Genomic DNA, 23,601 nt, shown 5'->3' on the forward strand with positions numbered 1-23,601 from the left:
TTTTATATTAAAAAAAAACCTGAATTAAACTGGATGCCTTGGTGTACCCCCTTTAATCCTAGCACTCAGAAGGCAAAGGCCAGTGGATCTCTGAGTTCAAGGCCAGCCTCATCTACAGAGTGAGTTCCAGGACAGTCAAAGCTACACAGAGAAGCCTTATCACAAAACCAACCAACCAAAACAAAACAAAAACCCAGATAAATAAAGTGAAAAAAAAATCTGAATTAAGCCAGGCCTGTGCTCTTAGAACCTCCATTGTTCCAGAGGCAGAGGCCAGCCTGATCTGCATACTTAGTTCTAGGACAGCCAGAACTACATGGAGAGAATTTTTCTCTTATTTCATCCCCCAAGAAATCTGGGTCAAATTTACAAGATGATGTAGCTGTGAAGAGTAAACATAGAGTCATAGCTGCATTTTGTTCAGATTGGTTTGGCCATTGGTCAGATACTTCAGGTATAGTGTGTTAAAGAGAATTATATCTAAAGATCAGGGATCCACCGCTTGGGAGTCAGAGGCAGCTTAGTCTATACAGTGAGTTTTGGGCCAGCCAGAGCTACCTAGTGAGACCCTGTCTAAATTAAAAAAGAGTATGATGTTTGATTCCCATCCCCCCACCCCCACCCCAGGGTAGGAGTATGTTAATGTAACCAGTCTGTGCTTGCAGCACTAATTCCCAATCAGCAGGTGATAGTTGATGAGTGGTCAGTACTCTATAGTTCACTACAGAGCTATGATGCTTCATAGATTGGGCAAATTAAATATGTATTACATTTAAGGACATTTTCAATTTATGATGAGATTATTGGGATTATAATCCCATCATAAATTGAAGTATTTATATTACTGAAGTTCAAAAGCCCTGTTTAGGCTTAGTGGCCTATGCCTTTAATCCCAGCACTTGTGAGGCAGAGGTGGTTCTAGGCCAGCCTGATCTACATAATGAGTTCCAGGACAGCCAGAGCTATACAATGAGACCCTGTCTTGAAAACAAACAAACAAAACCCCTGTTCTAGATCAAGAAACTATTCACAAGCTGTTTTGTTATATGAGTACCCACTAAGGATGCTTGACTGAAGTACTTAGGAACAGTTTTTGTTGTTTTGTTTTGTTTCGTTTTGTTTTATTTTGTTGTGAGACAGTGGGCCTCTCTGTATGCCAGGCTGGACTAGAAGGTTTTTTGTTTTTTTTTAAGTTAGTGCATATTATGTATACACATAATGAGATATCTTAAGGAAAAAGCCCTAGTCTAAACACAAAGATCTTATGTTTATAATGTGTGTTAATATTTATACATCCCTTGTGGTAATTTTAAACAATAGTTTTAGTGTGCCTGCATATGGCTTACCCATCACATGGACTCAGGTGGGGGATTTTGTAACATTGTGTTGATACTCAAAACTTTTGGTGTATATATTTCTGTATTTATTTATTTCAGGTGTATGGGTGTTTTGCCAGCATGTATATCTGTCTAACACTTGTGTGCCTGGTACCTGTAAGGTCCAGAAGAGAACATTGAATCCCTTGGAACTGGAATTACAGGGAGTTGTGAGCCACTATGTGGGTGCTGGGAATTGAACTCTAGTCCTCTGGAAGAGCAGCCAGTGCTCTTAACTACTGAGTCATCTCTTCAGAACCAGGTTTTGGGTTTGTTTGTTTAATCATTCATTCATTTAATTGTTGGATTAAGGGGAGTGCTCAGTGTAAACTTTATTTCTCTCTGACTCTGTGCTCTTTGAACAACCTTTTATTAGTAGCTTGACAGTCAATGAACTATCACAGGGGTCTTTGTTGGGAAAATACAGAAACTTACATTGAAGAGCACAAAACCAGTTGTTTCCCTAAACATAAAGAGAGTTTTTCTGCAGGTGGAGCTTGGTAAATGCTTGGAGCACCAACATAAACAGACAGAAAGACTAAGCACAATGTAGATACAAATACCTCAACTCATTTTTATGTCATGTAGTTTAAATGTTTCTCATTGGATAATGTAGTTATTTTAGGAGAAATATCAGAAGAGCATCCAACCTGCATATCCCAACTGCCCTTGCCTCAAGACATGATCTTTGCAGTGATTACATGTTGTACTCATAAAATGTGCTCTTAATTTTTCTGTGCTGTTATTTTTTTCAGATTAATTTTGTAATACACATTGGTGTTTTGCCTGCATGTATGTCTTTGTGAGCGTCAAATCTTGGAGTTGCAGACAGTGTGAGCTGCTATATGGGTGCTGAGATTTAAACCCCACTTTGGAAGAGCAGTCAGTGCCTTTAGCCACTGAGCCATCTCTCAGGCCCATGTGATGTTATTATATTTTGAGACAGGGTTTCTCTGTAGATCTGACTGTCCTGGAACTTTGTTTTCAGGATGGCTTTGAACTTAGAGATCTTACTACCTCTGCCTTCAGAGTACTGGGGATTAAAGGCATGCCCCACTATACCAAGCTTAGTGCTGTTTTGTTGTTGTTGTTTGATTTTTTTTATTTGTTTGTTTTTGTTTTATTGATGAGCAATAAGAAAAGTATATCAAAGCTCTGGATGAAAACGAGGAATAATTTCTGTTGAAGTCTTCCGACAACTGGGTGACATTTTGTCTAATTCAGAGGGGTAAAAATTGCCCTCATGCATAGGAATCTACAAATTCAGGGAATTGAACAATATTCTCATAACATTTTTGTCTCATCACATAAAATTTTAAGAGTAATTTTTAAGAGTAATTGAAGGAAGATTAAGTGCATGATAGAGAGGAAAACTTTTGTTATAGTTTAGCTTTCTTTTTTGTTTGTTCATTTTTTGTTTTTGATTTTTTTTGAGACAGGGTTTCCCTGTGTAGCCTTACTATTCTGGACTCACTTTATAGACCAGGCTGGCCTCAAACTCACAGAGATCCATCTGCCTCTGCCTCCTTGAGTGCTTGGTTTACAGACATGTGCCCAACTTTATTTCTTATTCTTTTTTTTTTTAAAAAAAAAAGACCTAATTTTCTTGGTGATCATCCACATATTTAATCCCAGCACTTCGGAGGCAGAGGCAGAGGCAGATGGTTCCACCGAGTTCAAGCCCAGCCTGGTCTACACAGTGAGTTCCAGGACAGGCAAGGCTACACAGAAAAACCATGTCTCAAAAAATAAAAAAACAAAAAAAAACAAAAACAAAACAACAAACCCACAAAACAAACAAACAAAAAACCCAAAACCTTAATTTTATTTGTTATGTGCCACATAACATACGGGTGTTCACAGAGGCCAGAAGACGGATCTTCTAGAGTTGATGTTACAGGCAGTTGTGAGCTGCTGCCTCATGGGCTGGGAACTCAGGTACTCTGAAAGTAGAATTTTTTTTTTTTTTTAAGATTTCCTTATTTTATGTATGTGGGTGCTCTATATATACCTGCATGCCAGAAGATCACATTGTAGATGGTTGTGAGCCACTATGTGGTTGCCAGGAATTGAACTCAGGACCTCTGGAAGAGCAGACAGTGCTCTTAATCACTGAGCCATTTCTCCAGCCCCCTGGAAGAGGGCTTTTAACTGCTAAGCTATCTCTCCAACCCAGTAGATTTATATCTGCATGAGATATAGTGGCAGTTTTTTAAAATAGTTTGGAAAAATTACTTATCATTATGGGTTGAGCCATATTAACTTTCTATAGGTCAAGACAGTTGGGTATTTGTTTCATGTTTATGTAACAACAGGAATATTTTATAGGTACTAAGAAATGTATTAGGTGATTTTGTGGTTTTGTAAACATAGAATATATAATTATATGAATCTAGATTGCATAGGCTATATTACAATTGCATTCTCACATAGTTGGTCCACTAATAAAAGCATCATTATTTAGTATTTAACTGTATTGTTTTTCATGGATGCCTTGAAATATACACAGAAATGTGAAAATACATAATCATATCATGCCAGAGGAGACTGAATACTTGGTAATAAATAAGAAAAAAGTATCTCACATTCTGAAGAATTCACTCTGCTTTCTTTCTGGGCATAAGTGCTTGCATATATGTATCTGAATATAATTTATTGTATACATTAAAGTGATACATTTTCAAGTAGGAACACTTAAATTTGATGTTAATTTTTTTTTTTTTTTTTTGACTGAAGGTATATTAAAGCAAGTTAAAGATTACATAAAACAGTGTAGCAAATGTCAGGAGAAACTTGATCGCTCCCGTCCAATATCAGATGCTTCAGAAATGTTGGAAGAATTGGGATTGGACCTTGAATCTGGAGAAGAAAGTAATGAATCAGAGGATGACCTGAGCAATTTTACTTCACCTCCAACCACAGCCTCCAAGTCTTCAAAAAAGAAGCCAGTGTCTAAACATGAACTTGTATTTGTAAGTGATGCTTCTGTCCTACTTTCAGTCTTTAAGTGTTTTTGTTTGTTTGTTTGTTTTTCCATGACACTAACACTGTTTGACTGTGGGTGCTTTCCTTGAAGGAGATATATTTGTCTAAAGTGTTTCTCAACCTTCCCAGTGCTGAGACACTTTAATACAATTCCTCATGTTGTGGTGACCCCCAACCACAAAATTATTTTTGTTGCTACTTTATAACTGTAATGTTGCTTCTGTTATGAATAGTAAATATCTGCTGTACAGGACATCTGATATGTAACCCCTGGAAAAGGGTTGTTTGACCCCTTAAGGGGCCAATACCCACAGGCTTTGAACTACTGGTCTAAAGTAAAGCTTATTGTTCAAGACATGTTAATTTGTGCATTGGCACAAGTGTATAGAATATTTTTCTGAATTAGACTATGGATCACATAGCAAGATAAAATTGTCTAGCTCGGACTTCTGCTTGTTTGGTATTTTGGGGACAGAGTCATGTAGCCACGGCTGGCCTTGAAATAGTTATGTAGGTGGGGATGACCTTGATGTCCTACCTCTACTTCAGTGCTGGAATTTCAAACATGTTCTATAGGTTGTGTTTTATGAGGTGCCAGCATCAAAACTTCAAACATATTAGGTAAGCACCCTACTAACGGAGCTGCATTCCTCTCTTCCTTGGAGGTTTTTATTGTTTGAGTCAGGTTGTCTTCATGTAGCCCTGGCTATCCTTGAACTTTCTATGTAAACCAGGGTGACCCAGGACTCAGCTGCCTCTGCATCCCAAATGCTGAAATTAAAGTTGTGTGCTACCATGGCTAATTCCTGGCTGGGTTTTTAGAAAGTGTTTGTTTAATTGCTCATTTGTATTGTTTTAGACTGTATCAGTGCCATACATCAAATTTTTGACCAGAAGAGGCAGGATCAAGTAAAACAGCATGACAGACTAAGGGGAATTGCGGGGAGGGAAAGGGTCAGGCCTACACCTTTAATCCCAGCACTTGGGAGGCAGAGGCAGGAGGAATTCTAGGTCAACTTGGTCTACATAGTGAGTTCCAGGTTAGAAAGCTACATAAACTCTGTCTTTTAAAAAGGCAGAAAATTCTAATGTGTTTTATTTAAATATATAGATAAAAAAGAAAAACAAATTGTTGGCTGAAAAACAAAATGAGAATATATTGGTGATATATAATACACCTCTTGATCTCAAACCTCTCTTGACAGGTTGACACCAAAGGAGTGGTAAAACGTTCTTCACCAAAACATTGTCAGGCAGTTTTGAAACAGCTGAATGAACAGAGACTTTCCAATCAGTTCTGTGATGTTACATTGTTAATCGAAGGAGAAGAGTACAAAGCTCACAAGTCTGTCCTGTCAGCTAATAGTGAATACTTCAGAGACCTTTTCATTGAGAAAGGAGCTGTTTCTAGTCATGAGGCTGTCGTGGATCTTTCTGGTAAGATTTCTTAATACCCTTTGCTGTTAATAAGTACATTCTAGAACAGAAATAGATTTGTATCTTCCAGACAAACAGGACTTATGCCAAAATAAAGGCCTGTTTTCTCAAGGTAAAAGGTTCTTTTAATGCAAGGTTTCTAAGATTGTTGTGGCTATCACTTATTTTTTGTCTGTTTCCAGACCAGGTTTCTCTTTGTAGCCCTGGATATCCTTGAACTCAGTAGACCAGGCTAGGCTCTGAACTCAGACCTGTCTGCTTTTGCCTCACAAGCACTGAGATGTAAGACATGGACAACAACACCTGGCAGAAAGGCTGTCTTTTCTTACCATTGCCTCTGAGTTCAGGGAATTGGAACAGAGTTATTTCTAGAGTTGAAATGAAACAGTTGGAGAGAAATCTACAACTGAGTAATAATTATATCAAGTGAAAATATACTTTAAACTACTTGTGTGTTTTTAATTTTGTATGTGTGATGGATGACCTGTTGGTATGTTCGTATATATAGAGGTTTACATCAAATGTCTTTTTCTATTGCTTTCACCTTTATTTTTTTTCACCTGTTCTCTCAGTCTGTCATCACCAAACCTGAAGCTCATTATTTGGGCCATTAAGGTTCTAGGAGTCTGTTTTTAATACCAGTGCCACGGTTTTGTGTTGTTGGTAGTGTGGCTCTATAATATAATATCAGATATAATATCTATAATATAATATCAGATCAGCTTTTAAGATACTTTCAGCATTGTTCTTTCTGCTTAGTATAACTTTGGTTATTATGGGGTGTGTGTTTCTATATGAATATAGAATTTTCTAGTTCTGTAAAGAATGTGATTGTGTCATCAAATCTGTACTATTTCAGTTAGTAGAGCAATTTTGGCAGCATTAATTAGTTCTGCTGGTCTATAAATAGGGTAGAACCTTTCCATGTTAATAGTGTTTTCATTTTTTTCCCCTCCTTCACTGTCATGAAGTTTTAATTCTAGAGTGTTGTTGAATATTTATTAATTCTAGAAGGCTTTTCTATGACCTGGCTAGTTCCCCATTAATTGAGACAGAGACCTATTAAACAGGCTTTAAGCTCAATAACTGGGCAGATCCAATTTAAACTAATTTTCTTAGCTAGTCTGGCTACTTCCCAGCCACATTTCCCAAGTTACTTGCCAAAATTCATCCTGTCTGGGCTGGATGTGCAGTGTCATGCCACATCCTCTCTCTCTCCATCTTCTTTTCCCAACCTCACCTTCCACCTCATGGTCCCTCCCTGGGACACCAAGCCAAGAAAACGAAGCTCTGCCTATTTCTCTTCTGCCCAGTTACAGGCTGTTCAGCCTTCTTTATTAAACAATCTGAGATAATTGGGGATCAAGGTCACAACAAAGACTAGTTTATGTGAGAGTACACACTTGTCTGGACTACAGCCAGATCTTGGGGGCCAGAATTTAGCATTCGTACACAACATACGACCAGACCAACCTCCAACAGTAGAGGTCTATTGTTTTGTTTTGTTTAGAAAACTATTAATATAATGAAATTTTCTCTCTTGACAGATTTGTCATTGGTTTATAGGAAACCTATTGACTTTAATTGTTGATTTTAGTTTCTGTCTTGCTGCTTTTCTGAGAGTGTTTATTCCAAGTATTTCAGTGTTTATACAGTTTTTGTAAGTATTAAATCATATCATTCACAAATAAGGACAAATTTTTTTTATTTATTTATTTTTTTTTTTTACTTTCTGGCTTGTTTTTGTTTTTGTTTTTGTTTTCTCTTGCTTTGTTCTAAGACTTGAAGCAGTATAGTCAAAGAATGGAGAGAGTGGCCACCAATTTCTGGTCTCCTTTTGTACGATATTGGCTATAGGCTTATTGTAGCTAGATAGCCTTTATTATGTTATGGTATGTTCCTTTCAGTCCACATATTTAGGGCTTTTATCATGAAGGTATGTTGAACTTTGTTGAAGGTCTTTTCTGATATCACTTGAGAATGGTTGCTTTATTTCTTTTCTTTTTTACACAGGGGTTTCTATAAAGCCCTAGTTGATCTGAAACTTACTATGTAGACCATGCTGACCTTAACTCACAGAGATTTACATGCCATTGCTTCCTGAGAGCTAGGGTTAAAGGCATGGGCTACCATGCCCTGCTCTCATTTTGTTTGTATTCTCATGTCTGTATGCTGTATTATGCTTTATTGGTTTGTATTTGATGAATCAGTCTTGAATCCCTAGAATGAAACCAGTTGATCCAGGAGGTAGTAATTTGTTGTTTTTTTGTTGGGGAACAGGGTCTATGTCATTCTGGCTGTCCTGGAACTCACTGTATAGGCCAGGCTGGCCTCAAATTCATAGAGATTCAATTGCCTCTGCCTCCTGAGAACTCCAATCAAAGATTGACTCTTCTACAGCTGGTGCCTTAATGTGTTCAGTTTACAACAGTACTGTTCAGAATTTATTTTTCTCAAGACAGGGTCTTACTATGTAGCTCTGGATGTTCTGGAACTCACCATGTAGACCAGGCTGACCTTGAACCATAGAGATCTGTGTGTTCTTCCTCTCAAGTGCTGGGATTAAAGACATTTGTCACTACACCTGTGTTCAACAAGGACTAAGTTTGTAGTTGTCTTTTCTTTTTTTTTTTCCCCCCGTGTTCTTATCCAGTTTTATATCAGGGTAATAGTGGCTTCATAGAATGAGCTTGGTGCAGCGATTCTTTTTCCTTTAATGTTTTAGAAAACATTTGAACAGTTTGTAGGATCTGGTCAGTTTGAGGCTTCCTGGCCTATGGTTGTTCTTATATTTAGGCAGCCATGGGAGTTCAGCGCTTTTTTAAAATTTCTGTTTTTTGAGACAGGGTTTCTCTGTGTATGTAACCCTGACTGTCCTGGAACTCAATTTGTAGACCAGGCTGGCCTGGTGCTGCCTCTGCCTCCTGAGTACTGGGGTTAAAGATGTGTGCCACCACTGCCCAGCTATTAATATATGATGTAATGACTTGCCTGTCTATGAATATAAAGATCCCATATTTTACATACTTTGAATAAAAATATTTGCTTTGTTTCTATGTATTAAACATAACAGTTTATATCCTTAAGGTAGTTTATGTCTATGATTTGGGAGGAAATGAACAAAATGTAGACAGTGTGCCCGAAAGCACTTGATGCATGGGGGATGGGATAAGAATACTGGATGACTGTGTAAAGAAACCTGAAAAGACACTATATTAAAACAACTCTCATGCAGAGGGACTGCAGAATGAATATTGTGAAAATGGCTATGTTACCAAAGCCATCTATAAATTTAATGTTATCTCTATCAAAATTCATTACATAATAAACATTTTTGGGGTGCGGGGGGAACAACCAAAATTTATATGGAAGCCAAAACAATGTAAGTAGCAAGAGCAGTTCTTAGCAGAAAGAGTGCAGCAGTGCTGGAGATACCATATCTAGCCTGATGTACTACAGGCTGTTTTGTTCTGGCACAAAAACAGACATGCAGAACAATGGAATACAATAGAAGGGCCTAGCAGTGAACCTATATAGTTAGAACTTTACTTTTGACAAGCATACATTGAAGAAAAACAGCTACTTTAACAAGTAGTGCTGGGCAAACTGGATTTGTTCTAGATGAATGACACTCCGTATCTCATCAAAATAATCAAAAATGGATCAAAGATCCTAATGTAAGATCTGAAACTTTGAACAGATGGGAAAGTTTCAGGCATAGACAAGGACTTTTTGAAAAGGACTTCAGTAACACAGGAAATGATTCTAAATAATGACAAATGAGATTTCACTAAATTGAAAAGCAAAGGGAAAGACCAAGAGTGGGACTGGAGATATGGCTCAGAGGTTAAGAGCACTGGCTATTGTTCCAGAGGTCCTGAGTTCAATTCCTAGCACCACATGGTATGTTACAACCATCTATAATGAGATCTCTTCTTGCCTGCAGGCAGAATACTGTATAAATAATAAATAAATCTTAAAAACAAAAACGAGTGAAAAGATAGCTTACAAAATGGAGAAACAAATACTGCAACTACACATCAGACTGAGATTAATAACCAGGATATATAAGAACTACAAAAATCAAGTGCACAGACATACACCCACAAATCATCCAACCAGTTAGATAAATGAACTGAATAGTCAGTTTCCAAAAGCAGAGATAGAAAGGCTAATAAATACTTGAACTTGAGTGTTCAACATCTTTAGCAGTCAAGAATATGAATTAAAGTTGCTTTGAGAAGCTGGAGAGATAGCTCAGTAGCTAAAAGCACTGCTTGTTCTAGGGGACCCAGGTTCAGTTCCCAGTACTCACATGGCAGCTCACAACCATCTGTAATTCCCCTTCTAGGGGATTGGACTACCTCTTTTGGTCTGAAGACGCCAGGCATGAAAGTAATGCACAGACCTACATGCAAACAAAACACCCATAACCATTTCTTTTTTAAAGTTTGAAAATTGCTTTGAGAATCCTTTTCATCTAAGTCAAAATAACAGTTATCAAGAAAACAACTAGCAACATACTGTGAGAAAAGAAGACCCATTGTTCACTGTTGGTGGGAAAATACACTTATGTGGCCATTATAAAGATACGATGGAGTTGCTACGCAAGTGATACGCCATTTATCCCAGCAATTCAGAAACAGGCTTCTGCCAATCTGAGGCCAACCTGGTCTACATAGTCAGCTCCAGGACAGCCAGGGCTATGTAGAGAGACCCTGTCTTAAAAAAAAAATAAAAAAAAAAAAACAAGAAACAAATAATGTAAACAAACAAAACCACTAAAAATAAACTACTAGAGATAACCCATTTATACCATTCTTGGGTACATACTAGAATGAATCTTAAAGCCAATATGCTATGGAGATACTTGTGTATCTATGTTTATTGCTTCACTATTCATAATAGGTAGGAAATGGAACCAGACTAGATGTCCATCAAGATAAACAGATAAAAAATATGCGTTATTCTGGGTGGTCGTTGCACATGCCTCTAATCCCAGAACCAGGAGACAGAGGCAGGCTGATCTCTGTGAGTTCAAAAATCGCCTGGTCTACAGAGTGAGTTCCAGGACAGCCCAGACTGTTACTCGAGAAACCCTACCTTGAAAAAACAAAACAACAAAAGAATATGTGATAAATGCACAGATTGGAATTTCATTCAGCCACAGAGAAAAATGAAACCAGCACTTTTGTTGGATAATGTATAGAATTTGAAATCATTGTTAAATGAAATATAAAATCTTCATAAATTTTTATCTTTAAGCTGAGTGAGCTGGCACATAGCTTTAATCCCAGTACTAGAGAGGGAGAGGCAGGTGGATCTCCCAGTTTGAGGTCAGCCTAGTTTATATAGTAAGATCCTTTCTCAAAACAAAAAATTGTCAATTTTAAGGACAAATTATTCTTGAAGGAGTTTTAACCGTTGTCTCTTTTGTGTCATTATTTCAAACAAGTTTTTTTTTTTTGAGATTCGTTTTAGAATTTCCTAAAATAATAACTCCAATGTTATTAGTGAGATTTGTTGTTGTTTTGGTTCCCCCCCACCTTACCGTTAATCCCGCCCCTCCCCCCATTGCCCCAGTTGTAATGGAACTTGCTCTGTGTTAGGGGTTGGTCTGGTGCTGTGTTCTAATGCTAATTACTGGCAGAGGCAGGTGGATCTCTGAGATCCAAGCCAGCTTGGTCAACAAAATGAGTCTAGGACAGCCACGGCTGTCTCCATCTGGTTGCTGCTCAGATGAGCACATTCATACCAGCACATGTCTTTGTTGTGTAAACCTTGCTCTATCTAATTTAAAGGTGATGGGTTAGTAGGAGTGCTGAAGCCTGGGACTTGGCATAAGAGAGATTAGCAGAGCTGGACTTTAGGGCTTGGGGAAGGGAGGACCAGGAGGCAGGAGGAGGAGGAAAAAGTGGAGAAAGAGGACAAGGCTTGATGGAACAGATCCAGCCTAGAAAGAATGACTTATTAGCAGGAAACTTGGGTTGTGTAGCTGAGAGGTAGCTAAATAGCTTAGAGGGTTGAAATCTGCCCATCTCCAGTGTATTAAGCTTGTAAAATAAATCATAGTCTCTCTTTGTCAATTATTTTGGAAGATAGTGATATTAAAGAAAACTGTTGCTTATGTAATTAGTATCTTATACTCTGTGAACCAAGTCAGCCTTGAACTCACAGAGATCTGCCTGTTTCTGCCTCCAGAGTTCTGGGATTAAAGGTGTAGCACCACTGCCCACAGAGATGGAATCTTTAGCCATTGTTTTATTTGTAATTTTACTGTATTAAGTTAAAAAAAAAACTTTACTTTTTTTTTTCTCATGTATCACCTACATTTAAAAGTGTGTGTCCTTGCTGATCACAGAACTAACTAGCAAGGGATCATGAAGATGGCAAATAGGGTAGAAATCTATATGACATGAGTGCAAAGGAGACTTTTTAGGAGGAAGAAGAGGATTATCTGTGGAAGGATTGAAACAGGGTTTCTCTGTGTAGCCTTGGCTGTTCTGGAATTTGCTCTGTAGACCTGTCTGGCCTTGAACTCACAGATCCACCTGCCTCTGCCTCCTCAGTGCTGGGATTAAAGGCATGTACCACACACACCTGACTAAGCACATGTGAATAAAGGCGTCTACATGGGACCCATAACTTTGTTAACCTAAAAGTTTATGAAAAACAAACTTAAGAAAGATAGGTACTATTTTTGGACAAGGGACAGAGAAAAGTGAGAGCTTGGCAGGTGTGTTTGCCCCTGACTTTCACTGTAATCCTACAGAACTTTGTAGTCACTTGTTTGTGGAAGTAGAATTACAATTATCACTGTGTAGCACTTGTTTTATATACATTATTCTTATATGTGTACATATACTATATATAAATATAGAGAGAAAATAAAAAATGGCTTCTGGAAGCTGGGAGTGGTGGTGCATGTCCATAATCCCAGCACTCTGGGAGGCAGAGTCATGTGGGTAGTTCAAGGCCAGTCTGGTCTACAAATAGAGTCTGGTTCAGCTATGGCTGCACAGAGAAACACTGTCTCAAAACAACAACAACAGCAAAAACTACTACAGAAGTAAAGTGCTGAGAAGCAAATTGAATTTAACATTCTACCAAAGAAACAATTTAATACCTAGAATAATGATTTTATTTTTTAAATCTTGGATAAGCAAACTATAAACCAGGGTCTTTCTATTTTTGTAATGAAAGTTGGGCATCTATACCCATTTCATTTGCATTTCTTTTTTTTTTTTTAAAGGTTTGTTTATTTATTATGTATACAGCATTCTGCCTGCATGTACACCTGCACACCAGAAGAGGGCACCAGATCTCATTATAGATGGTTGTGAGCCACCATGTGGTTGCTGGGATTTGAACTCAGGACCTCTGCAAGAGCAGCCAGTGTTCTTAACCTCTGAGCCACCTCTCCAGCCCCTTCATTTGCATTTCAACTATAATTTCTTTTCTTAATTTTTGAATGCAGATTATTTGGTTTCTTTATTTCTGTGTATCTCTTTGTCTCTGTGTATCTAGAGTCTATGAATACCATGGCAGGCAGCATGGTGGCAGGCAGGCAGGTATGGCATTCAAGCAGTCCCTGAGAGTTTACATCTGATCCACAAGCATGAAGTGGAAGGGACAGGTCACATCACCAGGAATGAGATGGCTTTTTGAAACCTCAAAGCCCACAAGTGTCACACTTCTTCCCACAAGTGTGATCCCAATCCTTAGAAGGATTTCTAATCCTTCTCAAACTGATCCACCAACTGAAGGCTGAGCATTCAAATATATCAAACTATGGGGGCAATTCTCATTCAAACCACAATAGTCTTTAAATTGAGAAAAATCACGTTATAATCAGAAAGTTATCAAAGATTGAAGATGTAGTCAATCATCACTTTCCTATCTTTTCTATCTTATTTGCATACTTGTGTGACCTTTTAATATCAAATATTACACTAACATTTACCAAATTTAAGTAACTCAGTGAATGTGCATTCTCTTTCAAATATTACCCTCAGGTGGAGGTGATCAAAGAGCCAGCCACTGAATTCATGTCACAGACAGTCCCTGTTCCCCTTACTAGGGAACCCGCTTGGACACTGAACTGAACATCTGTGCAGGGGTTCTAGGTTATCTCCATACCTGGTCCTTGGTTGGAGTATCAGTCTCAGAAAAGACCCCTGTGCCCCTATTTTTGGTTCTGTTGGTCTCCTTGTGGAGCTCCAGTCCTCTCCAGGTTTTTCTGTCTCCCCCTTCTTTCATAAGATTTCTAGAACTCTGCCCAAAGTTTGGCTAAGAATCTCAGCATCTGCTTTGATACCCTGCTAGGTAGAGTCTTTCAAAGGCCCTCTGTGGTAGGCTGTTGTCCTGTTGCCTGTTTTCTCCCTCTTCCGATGTCCATCCCATTTGCCTTTCTGAGTGAGGATTGATCATTTTACCTAGGATCCTCCTCCTTGCTTAGCGTCTTTAGGTGTACAGATTTTTGTATGTTTATCCTATATTGTATGTGTAGTATCCACTTGTAAGTGAGTATATACTATGTATATCTTTCTGCTTCTGGAATATCTCACTCAGGATGATCTTTTCTAGTTCCCATCATTTGCCTGCAAATTTCATGATTTCCTTATTTTTAATTGCTGGGTAGTATTCCATTGTGTAAGTGTACCACAATTTCTGTATCCATTCCTCAACTGAGGGGCATCTGGGTTGTTTCCAAATTCTGGCTATTTCGAATAAAGCTGTTACAACATGGTTGAACAAATGTCCTTGTTGTGTAGTAGACCATAGTTTGGATATATGCCCAGGAGTGGTATAGCCGGATCTTGAAGAAGCGCTATTCTTAATTGTCTGAGAAAGTGCCAGATTAATTTCCAAAGTTGTTGTACAGTGGTTGGACAGCAATGGAGGAGGGTTCTCCTTTCTCTACATATTCTCCAGCATGCATTGTCACTTGAGTTTTTTATATTAGCCATTCTGATGGGTGTAAGGTGAAATCTCAGGATCATTTTGATTTGCATTTCCATGATGACTAAAGATGTTGAGCATTTGAGTGTTTTTCTGCCATTTGATATTCCTCTATAGAGAAATAATTCTCTTTTTAGCTCAGCACCCAAATTTTTAATTGAATTACTTGATTTGTTGCTGTTTAACTTCTTGAGTTCTTTATATATTATGGATATTAGCCCTCTGTCAGACATAGGGTTGGTGAAGATCCTTTCCCAGTCTGTAGGTTATCATTTTGTTCTGATGACAGTGTCCTTTGCTTTACAGAAGCCTTTTAGTTTCATGAGATCCCATTTATTGATTGTTGTTCTTAGAACCTGTGTTGTTGGTGTTCTGTTCAGGAAGTTGTCTCCTGTGCCAATGTGTTCTAGGGTATTCCCCACTTTTTCTTCTAACCGATTTAGTGTGTCTGGTTTTATGTTGAGATCTTTGATCCACTTGGACCTTTGTTTTGTGCAGGTGATAAATATGGATCTATTTTAATTTTTCTGCATGTAGACATCCAGTTGGACCAGCACCATCTGTTGAAGATGCTGTCTTTTTTTCCATTGAAGGGTTTTGGCTTCTTTGTTGATTTTCTTAAAGAACCAGCTCTTGGTCTCATTGAGTCTCTGAACTGTTTTCTTTGTTTCTAATTCATTGATTTCCGCTCTTAGTTTGATTATTTCCAATCCTCTACTCCTCGTGGGTGTGTCTGCTTTTTTTCTAGGGCTTTTAGGTGTGCCATTAAGTTGCTTGTATGAGATGTCTCTAACTTCTTTCTGAAGGCAGTTAGTGCTATGAACTTTCCTCTTAGCACTGCTTTCATTGTGTCCCATAAGTTTGGGTAAGCCTTTATTTTCATTGAATTTTAGGAAGTCTCTAATTTCTTTTTTCATTTCTTCCCTGACCAAGCTGTCATTGAGTAGAGAGTTATTTAGTTTACATGTGTATGTAGGCTTTTTGTTATTTCTGTTGTTCTTGAGGTCTAGTTTTAGGCCATGATGGTCTGATAGGATACAAGGGATTATTTTGATCTTCTTGTATCTGTTGAGGTTTGCTTTGTTCCCGACTATATGGTCAATTTTGGAGAAGGTTCTGTGAGGTGCAAAAAAAAAAAGGTATACTCTTTTAAGTTTGGGTGAAAAGTTCTGTAGACATCTCTTAGGTCCATTTGATTTAGGATTTCTCGTTATTTCTCTATTTAGCCTCTATCTAGATGATCTGTCCTGTGGTAAGAGTTAAGTGTTGAAGTCTCCCACTTTTAAGGTGTTGGGATCGATGTATGATTTAAACTTTAATAATGTTTCATTTACAAATGCAGGTGCTTTTGCATTTGAGGTTAGATGGTTAGGATCCTGATGTCCTCCTGGTGGATTTTTCCTTTGAGAATGAAGTGCCCCTCTTCATCCTTTTTGATTAACTGTGGTTGAAAGTCTATTTTATTATATATTAGGATAGCTTTCCCAGCTTGTTTTCCAGGTCCGTTTGCTTGAAAAACATTTTCCCAGCCCTTTACTCTGAGGTAGTATTTATCTTTGTTGCAAAGGTGTGTTTCTTGGATGCAGCAGAATGTTGGATCCTGTTTCCACCATCATTCTGTTAATCTGTGTCTTTTTATTGGGGAGTGGAATCCGTTGATGTTGATAGGTAATAGTGACCAATGAATTTGTTGTAGAGTTCGTGGTATTACTGGGTTTCTATGCTTGTTTTCTTTTAATTTTTTGTTGTGACGTTATCTATATCCTGTGTTTTCTTGGGTGTAGTTGATTTCATTGGATTGGAGTTTTCCTTCTAGTATCTTCTGTAGGGCTGGGTTGTTGTGTAGATATTAAGTTTAGTTTAGTCGTGGAATATTTTGTTTTCTCCATCTATGTTGATTGAAAGCTTTGCTGGGTATAGTAGTCTGGTTTGTCATCTGTGGTCTCTTACAGTCTGCATGACATTCGCCCAGGACTTTCATAGTTTCTGTTGAGAAGTCTGGTGTGATTCTGATAGGTCTACCTTTATATGTTACTTGGCCTTTTTCCCTTGCTGCTTTTAATATTTTTTCTTTGTTCTGTAGATTTAGTGTTTTGACTATGATGTGACATGAGGAGTTTCTTTTCTGGTGTAGTCTATTTGGTGTTCTGTAGGCCTCTTGTGTGTTTATGGACATCTCTTTAAGTTGAAAGAATTTTCTTCTTTGATTTTTCTTGAAAATATTTTCTGGACCGTGGAGCCTGGACTCTTCTTTTTCGTCTGTTCCTATTGTTTTAGATTTCGTCTTTTCATGGTGTCCTTGATTTCTTGGGTGTTTTGTGTTAGGAACTTTTCTGATTTTATTTTTTCTTTGAGAGGTGTATAAATGTCTTCAGTTGTATCTTCAGTGACAGAGATTCTCTCTTCCATCTCTTGTATTCTGTTGGTGGTGCTTACCTTTGTGATTCCTGCCTGATGTTTTCTCTTAAGTTCTCGAGCTCTAGGGTTTTCTCTATTGATTCTAACTCTGTTTTCATGTCTTGTACTGTTTCCTTCATCTGTTTGAATGGAGATTCCTGTCTTTCCATGATGGCCACTATTTTTTTTTTCCTCTCTATATGCCATTACTTGTGCCTCTACTTTTTGGCTGTATTTGCCTGTATTTCTTTGAGAGGTTTTTTAATTTTCTCTTTATGTGCTTCTAACAACTGGATAAGCATAGATAATTTTCCTGTGTGGCTGATGAATTAGCATATCTAGTGATTTTGGGGGTTGCTGGCGAAGCCATGATGTTCTGATTTTTGTTGGATGTGTTCTTATGTCGACTTCTAGCCATCTGCTTATCTGTAATCTTCGCTGTTTATTTCTGGAGTCTGTACTTCAGACTATGTCCTTCTGTCTCTGGTGTCTTGAGTATTCTTCAGGAAGATGAGAGAGATCCACCGGTTTGAGAGTGGATGTTGGTGTTTCAGTTGTAGTTAAGGGAGGAAGGTCGCAGGTGCATGTCCATAAGCGCGGCATGTGGGTGAAAGTGTGCCTTGAAGGGCAGGGTGCTAGAGGCTGTAAATGCCTGGAAGGGTGGACTTAAGTGCAGGAGCGCGTGCACAGTGCTTTCACTGTTTGCGGGTGCATGTACAGGTGCCCTTACTACCTCAGTGACCTACAGGCCTGTCGTACTGTCCTCTTGGTATTCAGATCTGCCTGGGCTCCAGGAATTGTTTGCCTGGACTCCACTGGTAGACCCACAGAACAGGGTCTCCAATGTTGACAACGCTGTCCCAAGGATCCCTATGTTGCCCACAGTGGGGGTGTGGGTGGGAGGGATCCGATGTCTGGCTCCTAGTGCAGAGGGACCCTGGATCTGGGGCTCTGCACACACTCACTTGAAGGCGCACTCACTCGCTCGCAGGCCTAATGGGAAAGCACAGGGGTTCCCCCTGTTCTCTACTTTCAGATTTGGGTCTGTAGGAGTAAATGAGAGTGTAGGAGATCCATCAGCTCAGTGGTGTCCACTGTTTGGCCACCAGACAGCCACCTCACTGTCTTAGACACTGAGCATGGAGGCTCCTGCTTGGGCTAGCCGCTGCCCGCCCTACTGCAGTTGCAGGCCCAGGAGGCCCTTCTCAGTCATGGAGCAAGGAGGCTAGTGCAGCGGGGTTGAATATTCGCCACCCTCAGTTCCTGAGATATCCACAGGGGACTTGGATCCAAACTGTCCCAGCTCAAGTGTTGTCCCCTCTCGCCCAGGAAGCCTCAATGTTGATGTTCTGGTTTCAGCTGCCCCTCCACTCACTAATTTTGGAGTTTTGTATCCTGTGCTTCTCAAATACGGTGTGCACTCGTCGCTGCCATCTTGGACTCTCAACTGTAATTTCCAAGCAGAATGGTTATGGCAGGTATCTTCTGACCTGCAGTTTATGTCATTTGATTCATTATAGAAAATAGTAGTCCTTGCTTTAAATTGTAGTTTTGTTGTTGTTGTTGTTTTGTGTTTTGTTTTTGTTTTTGTTTTTGAGATTAGGTTTTATGTATTCCGGGCTGGCTTCAAAACTCTCTGTAGTTCAAGAGATATGACCATATGTGATAGACCACAACTTCCTGCTAGTCAAGAAGTCTACCAGCTAAGCTATATCTGTGGGCTCAATTTAGGTGGTTGTTGTTTTTAGTACATTTACTTGCTGTGGGTGTAGGTGTGTGAGTGTAGCTGTGTAGGAATTAATGTGTTAGGCAAGGCAAAGTTATAGAGGTCTGAAGACAGTTTTTAGAAATTGTTTCTCTGCTTCATTGTTGGGTTTTTAGGGATTGACCTTTACCCGAGTCATGTCATTGGCTCGAAATATTTTTAATGTACACATGTAGAACACACTTCGTTCAATTAACATTTTATGTGGACTGCTATTATTAGAAAATACAGCTATCTATAATAAGCGAAGAGAGGTAAGGGGATAGGTTGGTTGGTCCCTGTCTATTCACTTTCCTACCCCCTCCCTTTTTTACCCTCTATTCTCCAGCAACTGTTTCTTGAAGGGAATTGAGGAACCCCCAGGGTTCTAAAGGAATACAGTTTGAAAATGGCTGCCTTATAACAACTCTTAAGGTAGTAAGTTTGTTATTATTTTCTTCTTTACTAGTAGTTTAGAGACTCAGCTTATGGATGTGAGTTAGTCAAGGTTGTTTAATAGCAACCAAAAATGAAAGAAAATCCAGTGGTGACTAATTGTAGAATACATGGTCACAATATTTCTTTCTTGTCACAAATCTATATTATCTTTATAAAGTAGTTTTGTGATGACTGACTTTTTTTGTTCCTTGCTTTTTCTTGTTTCATACAGGTTTTTGTAAAGCAAGCTTTCTTCCTTTGCTGGAATTTGCCTATACTTCTGTACTAAGTTTTGACTTTTGTAGCATGGCTGATGTAGCTATCTTAGCTCGCCATCTTTTTATGTCAGAAGTTTTAGAAATTTGTGAAAGTGTACATAAACTTATGGAAGAAAAGCAACTAACAGTGTATAAGAAAGGTGAAGTACAAACAGTTGCATCTACTCAGGACATACCAGCACATAATGGAACTACAACACCACCTGTGACTAGGAATGAAGCAACCACAGCTTTGTCAAGTGAACTTGGGCACTGTGAAATTGTACTGCTGGTAAATGGAGAATTGCCAGAAACAGAGCAGAATGGGGAGCCAGGACCACAGCCTGTGCCTCAGGTTTCTCCTGAGTCTGAAGCTAGTGTGGCCCCTGTAGAGTGTGTAACTGATGCCCATTCTGAAGTGGAAACTGCTAACTTAGCAACAACAACCAGCCAACCAGAGCTAGAGCCTGCAGTCATCAGAGAAGATGACACAGTTGCTAATGATCATCCTAACATTTCAAAGGAGAACGTAATCAGCACCTCTCAAGAGGACAGTGATATAGGAAATGATATATCATCTGAGGACATCTGTGCCAAAGACTTTCCAGAGCATAGTCAGAGTCCTGGCCAACCTTCAAAAGATGAGGAAACCCTAATTGAAATCACAGAAAAGACAGACTCAGGCCCAGACGATGACACTTACAGAAGCAGGCTTAGGCAGCGGTCTGTTAATGAAGGGGGCTACATCCGGCTACACAAGGGCATGGAGAAAAAGTTACAGAAGCGGAAAGCCATTTCAAAGTCAGCAGTTCAACAGGTATGATATAAAATAGGTTGGTCAGGTTTTGTTTGTTTGTCATTTTAGTCAGAGGGCATTCTAGTAATGAACTTATGCTTGTAATAAAAATTACATGGGAGGGGAGATGTACAGGGAAGCAGTTTACTGCTTGAAGCACTACATGACCCGTGACTTTAAAAATGATAGTGAAGCTAGACATGGTGATACATTTGAGGTGAGAGGATTGATGTGAGTTTGAGGCCAGTCTAGGTTCCACAGTACCAGGCCAGCCTGGGCTACATAGCAAAACCATGCTTTGAAAAAGAAGAGAAAAATGAATGTATTTTCTTAAATTGTGTTTTCTGTCTGCTTAGGTGGCCCAGAAATTAGTTCAAAGAGGAAAAAAGATGAAACAACCAAAAAGGGATGCTAAGGAGAACACTGAAGAGGCGTCTCATAAATGCGGGGAATGTGGAATGGTTTTTCAAAGACGATATGCCTTTATAATGCATACATTGAAACATGAAAGAGCTAGAGATTACAAATGTCCAGTAAGTACCTGGAAGCTAACTGAAAATAAGCCTAAATTCATAAATGGAGTCTATCTTGCTCACTGCTCTGTTATTCCTACAACTCCTTTTTTATTGTTTTTGTGTTTCTTTTCTTTTTCTTTTTAATTTTTCTTTTCTTTTTTCTTGTTTTACAGATGAAGTCTTACAGTGTAGCCTAGTCTAACCTTGGACTTAAGGCAATATTCTTAATTCAGGCTTCTAAGTGCTGGGATAACAGGCATGCACAACCATATCACCCAATTCTTTCTTATATTGTTAAAAGATTCTGATTCATGTTATTTACTTGCCACACCTTAATGTTCTTTCATCTGGGTTTCCTCAGGAGGAGGACAGTGAAAATATTGTTCATAAAAACTACAAACTTGGGGCCAAACAGGTGGCTCAGCAGTTAAGAATATTTCTTATTCTTGCAGAAGACCCAGTTTTGGTTCCCTGCACCTTCTTGTGTAGTGCAGATGCATACATGCACATAGGCCTGTGTGTGTGGTACATATACATACATGCAGGGAAAACACGCATGCACATAAAAATAAATCAGGCTAAAAAGTAAAAACAAAAAGGTAAGGTAACAGAAGAGAACTAGTCAACTAAATTTTATCTGTTAATAAGCATGTATAAAGTGATTCAGTAAATTTGAACTAGATTTTCAACAGAGAAAGCTGAGAACCAATCACAGTTGTACATAGAACCAATAAAAGTCTCAATAATTGATGGTACTGATTACTTTGATACTAGGAGCCATTGATTACATTGCCACCCCTTAGCCAGGAATCTCCTTTCCCTTGAAAAATCACAACTGCCCTAGCGAGCACAGTGTATATAGTGAAAGGAAAAGTTTACTTGCTGAATATTGAAACCTTTCAAGATCTTTCCTCACACAAACCCTTAACCTTAAAACAAAATGCCTTTTCTGAAAACAGAAAGAGAAATCTAAAGTTCAATAACAAAAGACCTAAAGATATTGCCAGCCAGAGCCCAGAGTTGAAACTGAAAATACTGCCTGCTCTTTGTGTCTCCTCCTCCTCTTTTATTTTTGATTGGTGTTGGGGATGGCTTCTAGGGCCTTGCACATTGCTGGGTATGTACTGTACTACAATTAGTTGTGTTGTTGTTGTTATTGTTTTATTTTATGCCCAATTAGTTTTTAAATGTCTTTCTCTAAAATACAAAGAAATATCACAGATTTTTTGGATTCCAGGGGGGGAAAAGGAGTTCTGAGGAATCAAAGACCTTATTGAAAAAACAAAACCTCTCACAAGCAAAGAGGAATGGTGGTGTACTCTCATAAAGATAGCATATGGGAGACTGAGGAAGAAAGACTGTGAGTCAAGGACAGCCTTGACTATATAAATGAGAACATGTCTCAAAAAAAGAATCAAGGTCACAAAATGTAATTTATGTAAAAAGGAGATTGCATCTGTAAAACAACCAAATACAATCTAGCCCTCAGTATTGGTAGATTCTACACCCACAGGTTCAGCTGGTGCATGTCAAAAATGTTTGTAGGGGCTACAGAGGTGTTTCAGCACTTAAAAATCTGTCTCAAAAAAAAAAACAACCCACAAAACAAAATACAAAAGAAAGAAAGAGAGAGAGAAAGAAAAGACAACACCAAGAAAAACCACTTGTTCTTGCAGATAATTCAGGTTTGGTTCCCATTACCTGTGTGGTAGCTCACAACCATTCATAACTCCAGTTTCAAGGGATCTGACTCTTTTGCAACTTCTGCAAGCACCAGGTATACATACATATTGTGTAGACTTTAAATCAGTCTTAAATATGTTAATGTTTTAACATAAAATCAGTCCTAATGGGTTAATGTTTTTAGGTTTTTTTGTTGTTGTTTTGTTTTGTTTTGCTGTGATAAAATGGTCTAACAGAAAGAATTTAAGGGGAAAAAGTTTATTCTGGCTCACTGTTGAGGAGTCCAGTCCATCATATTAGGGAGGTCAAGGCAACAAGAGCGTCAAGTAAATATATGGTCACATCAGGTCTATAGTCAGGAAGCAGAAAGCTCTGACCGGTGCTGCTGCTCAGCACCCTTTCTCCTTTAAGTCACTTTTATTGTGTATCTTATCACAGCACCAGGAAAAGCAACCAAGACAGTGTCAGATGCATACCAGTGGACAAAACCATATCGAGGAAACACCAGCTTTTAAATAAAATGTATATGGCCTCCAATAAACAGTGATCCAGCTTGAAGACTTTTTACCTTATGATGGATTTATGATGATGTGACCCCATTGTAAATGGAAGAACATCTAGATAGTAACAAGTATCTCATAAAAGCAAGGTGTACAATTGAATAATGTTCCAGAAAATAGAGCAAAGGATAAATTAGAAAACAGGAGTGATGGGGTGATTGGATTGTTTATCAGTTTTTAAGTAATGTTTCTACAGCATGGATAAAAAGAAATTCTTAAGGGCTGGAGAGATGACTCGGCAGTTAAGAGTACTGGCTGTTCTTCCAAAGGTCCTGAGTTCAATTTCCAGCATCCACATGGCAGTTCACAACCAATTATAGTGGGATCTGATGCCCTCTTCTGATATGCAGACATACATTCTGATAGCACTCATACATAAAATACATAAACAAAAATTTTTTAAAATGTGCAGAAAGAAGGAAATTTTTTTTGTTTGTTTTTTTTTTTTTTTT

The 23,601-nt window shown here is 38.6% G+C and overlaps 1 protein-coding gene across 1 annotated transcript in view; it reads left to right on the top strand.

The window, feature by feature from the left end:
* The window catches only part of Zbtb11 (zinc finger and BTB domain containing 11), a 38,984-nt gene that overhangs the window by 3,098 nt on the left and 12,285 nt on the right, over positions 1-23,601 (top strand). Inside the window, exons 2-5 of the mRNA XM_021660374.2 lie at positions 4,113-4,348; positions 5,567-5,798; positions 19,571-20,412; positions 20,748-20,924. Of these exons, the coding sequence (XP_021516049.1) occupies positions 4,113-4,348; positions 5,567-5,798; positions 19,571-20,412; positions 20,748-20,924 (1,487 nt within the window). The remainder of the gene's footprint in view (positions 1-4,112; positions 4,349-5,566; positions 5,799-19,570; positions 20,413-20,747; positions 20,925-23,601) is intronic.

This window comes from Meriones unguiculatus, chromosome 17 (genome assembly GCF_030254825.1).
Source record: "Meriones unguiculatus strain TT.TT164.6M chromosome 17, Bangor_MerUng_6.1, whole genome shotgun sequence".
NCBI lineage: Eukaryota > Metazoa > Chordata > Mammalia > Rodentia > Muridae > Meriones > Meriones unguiculatus.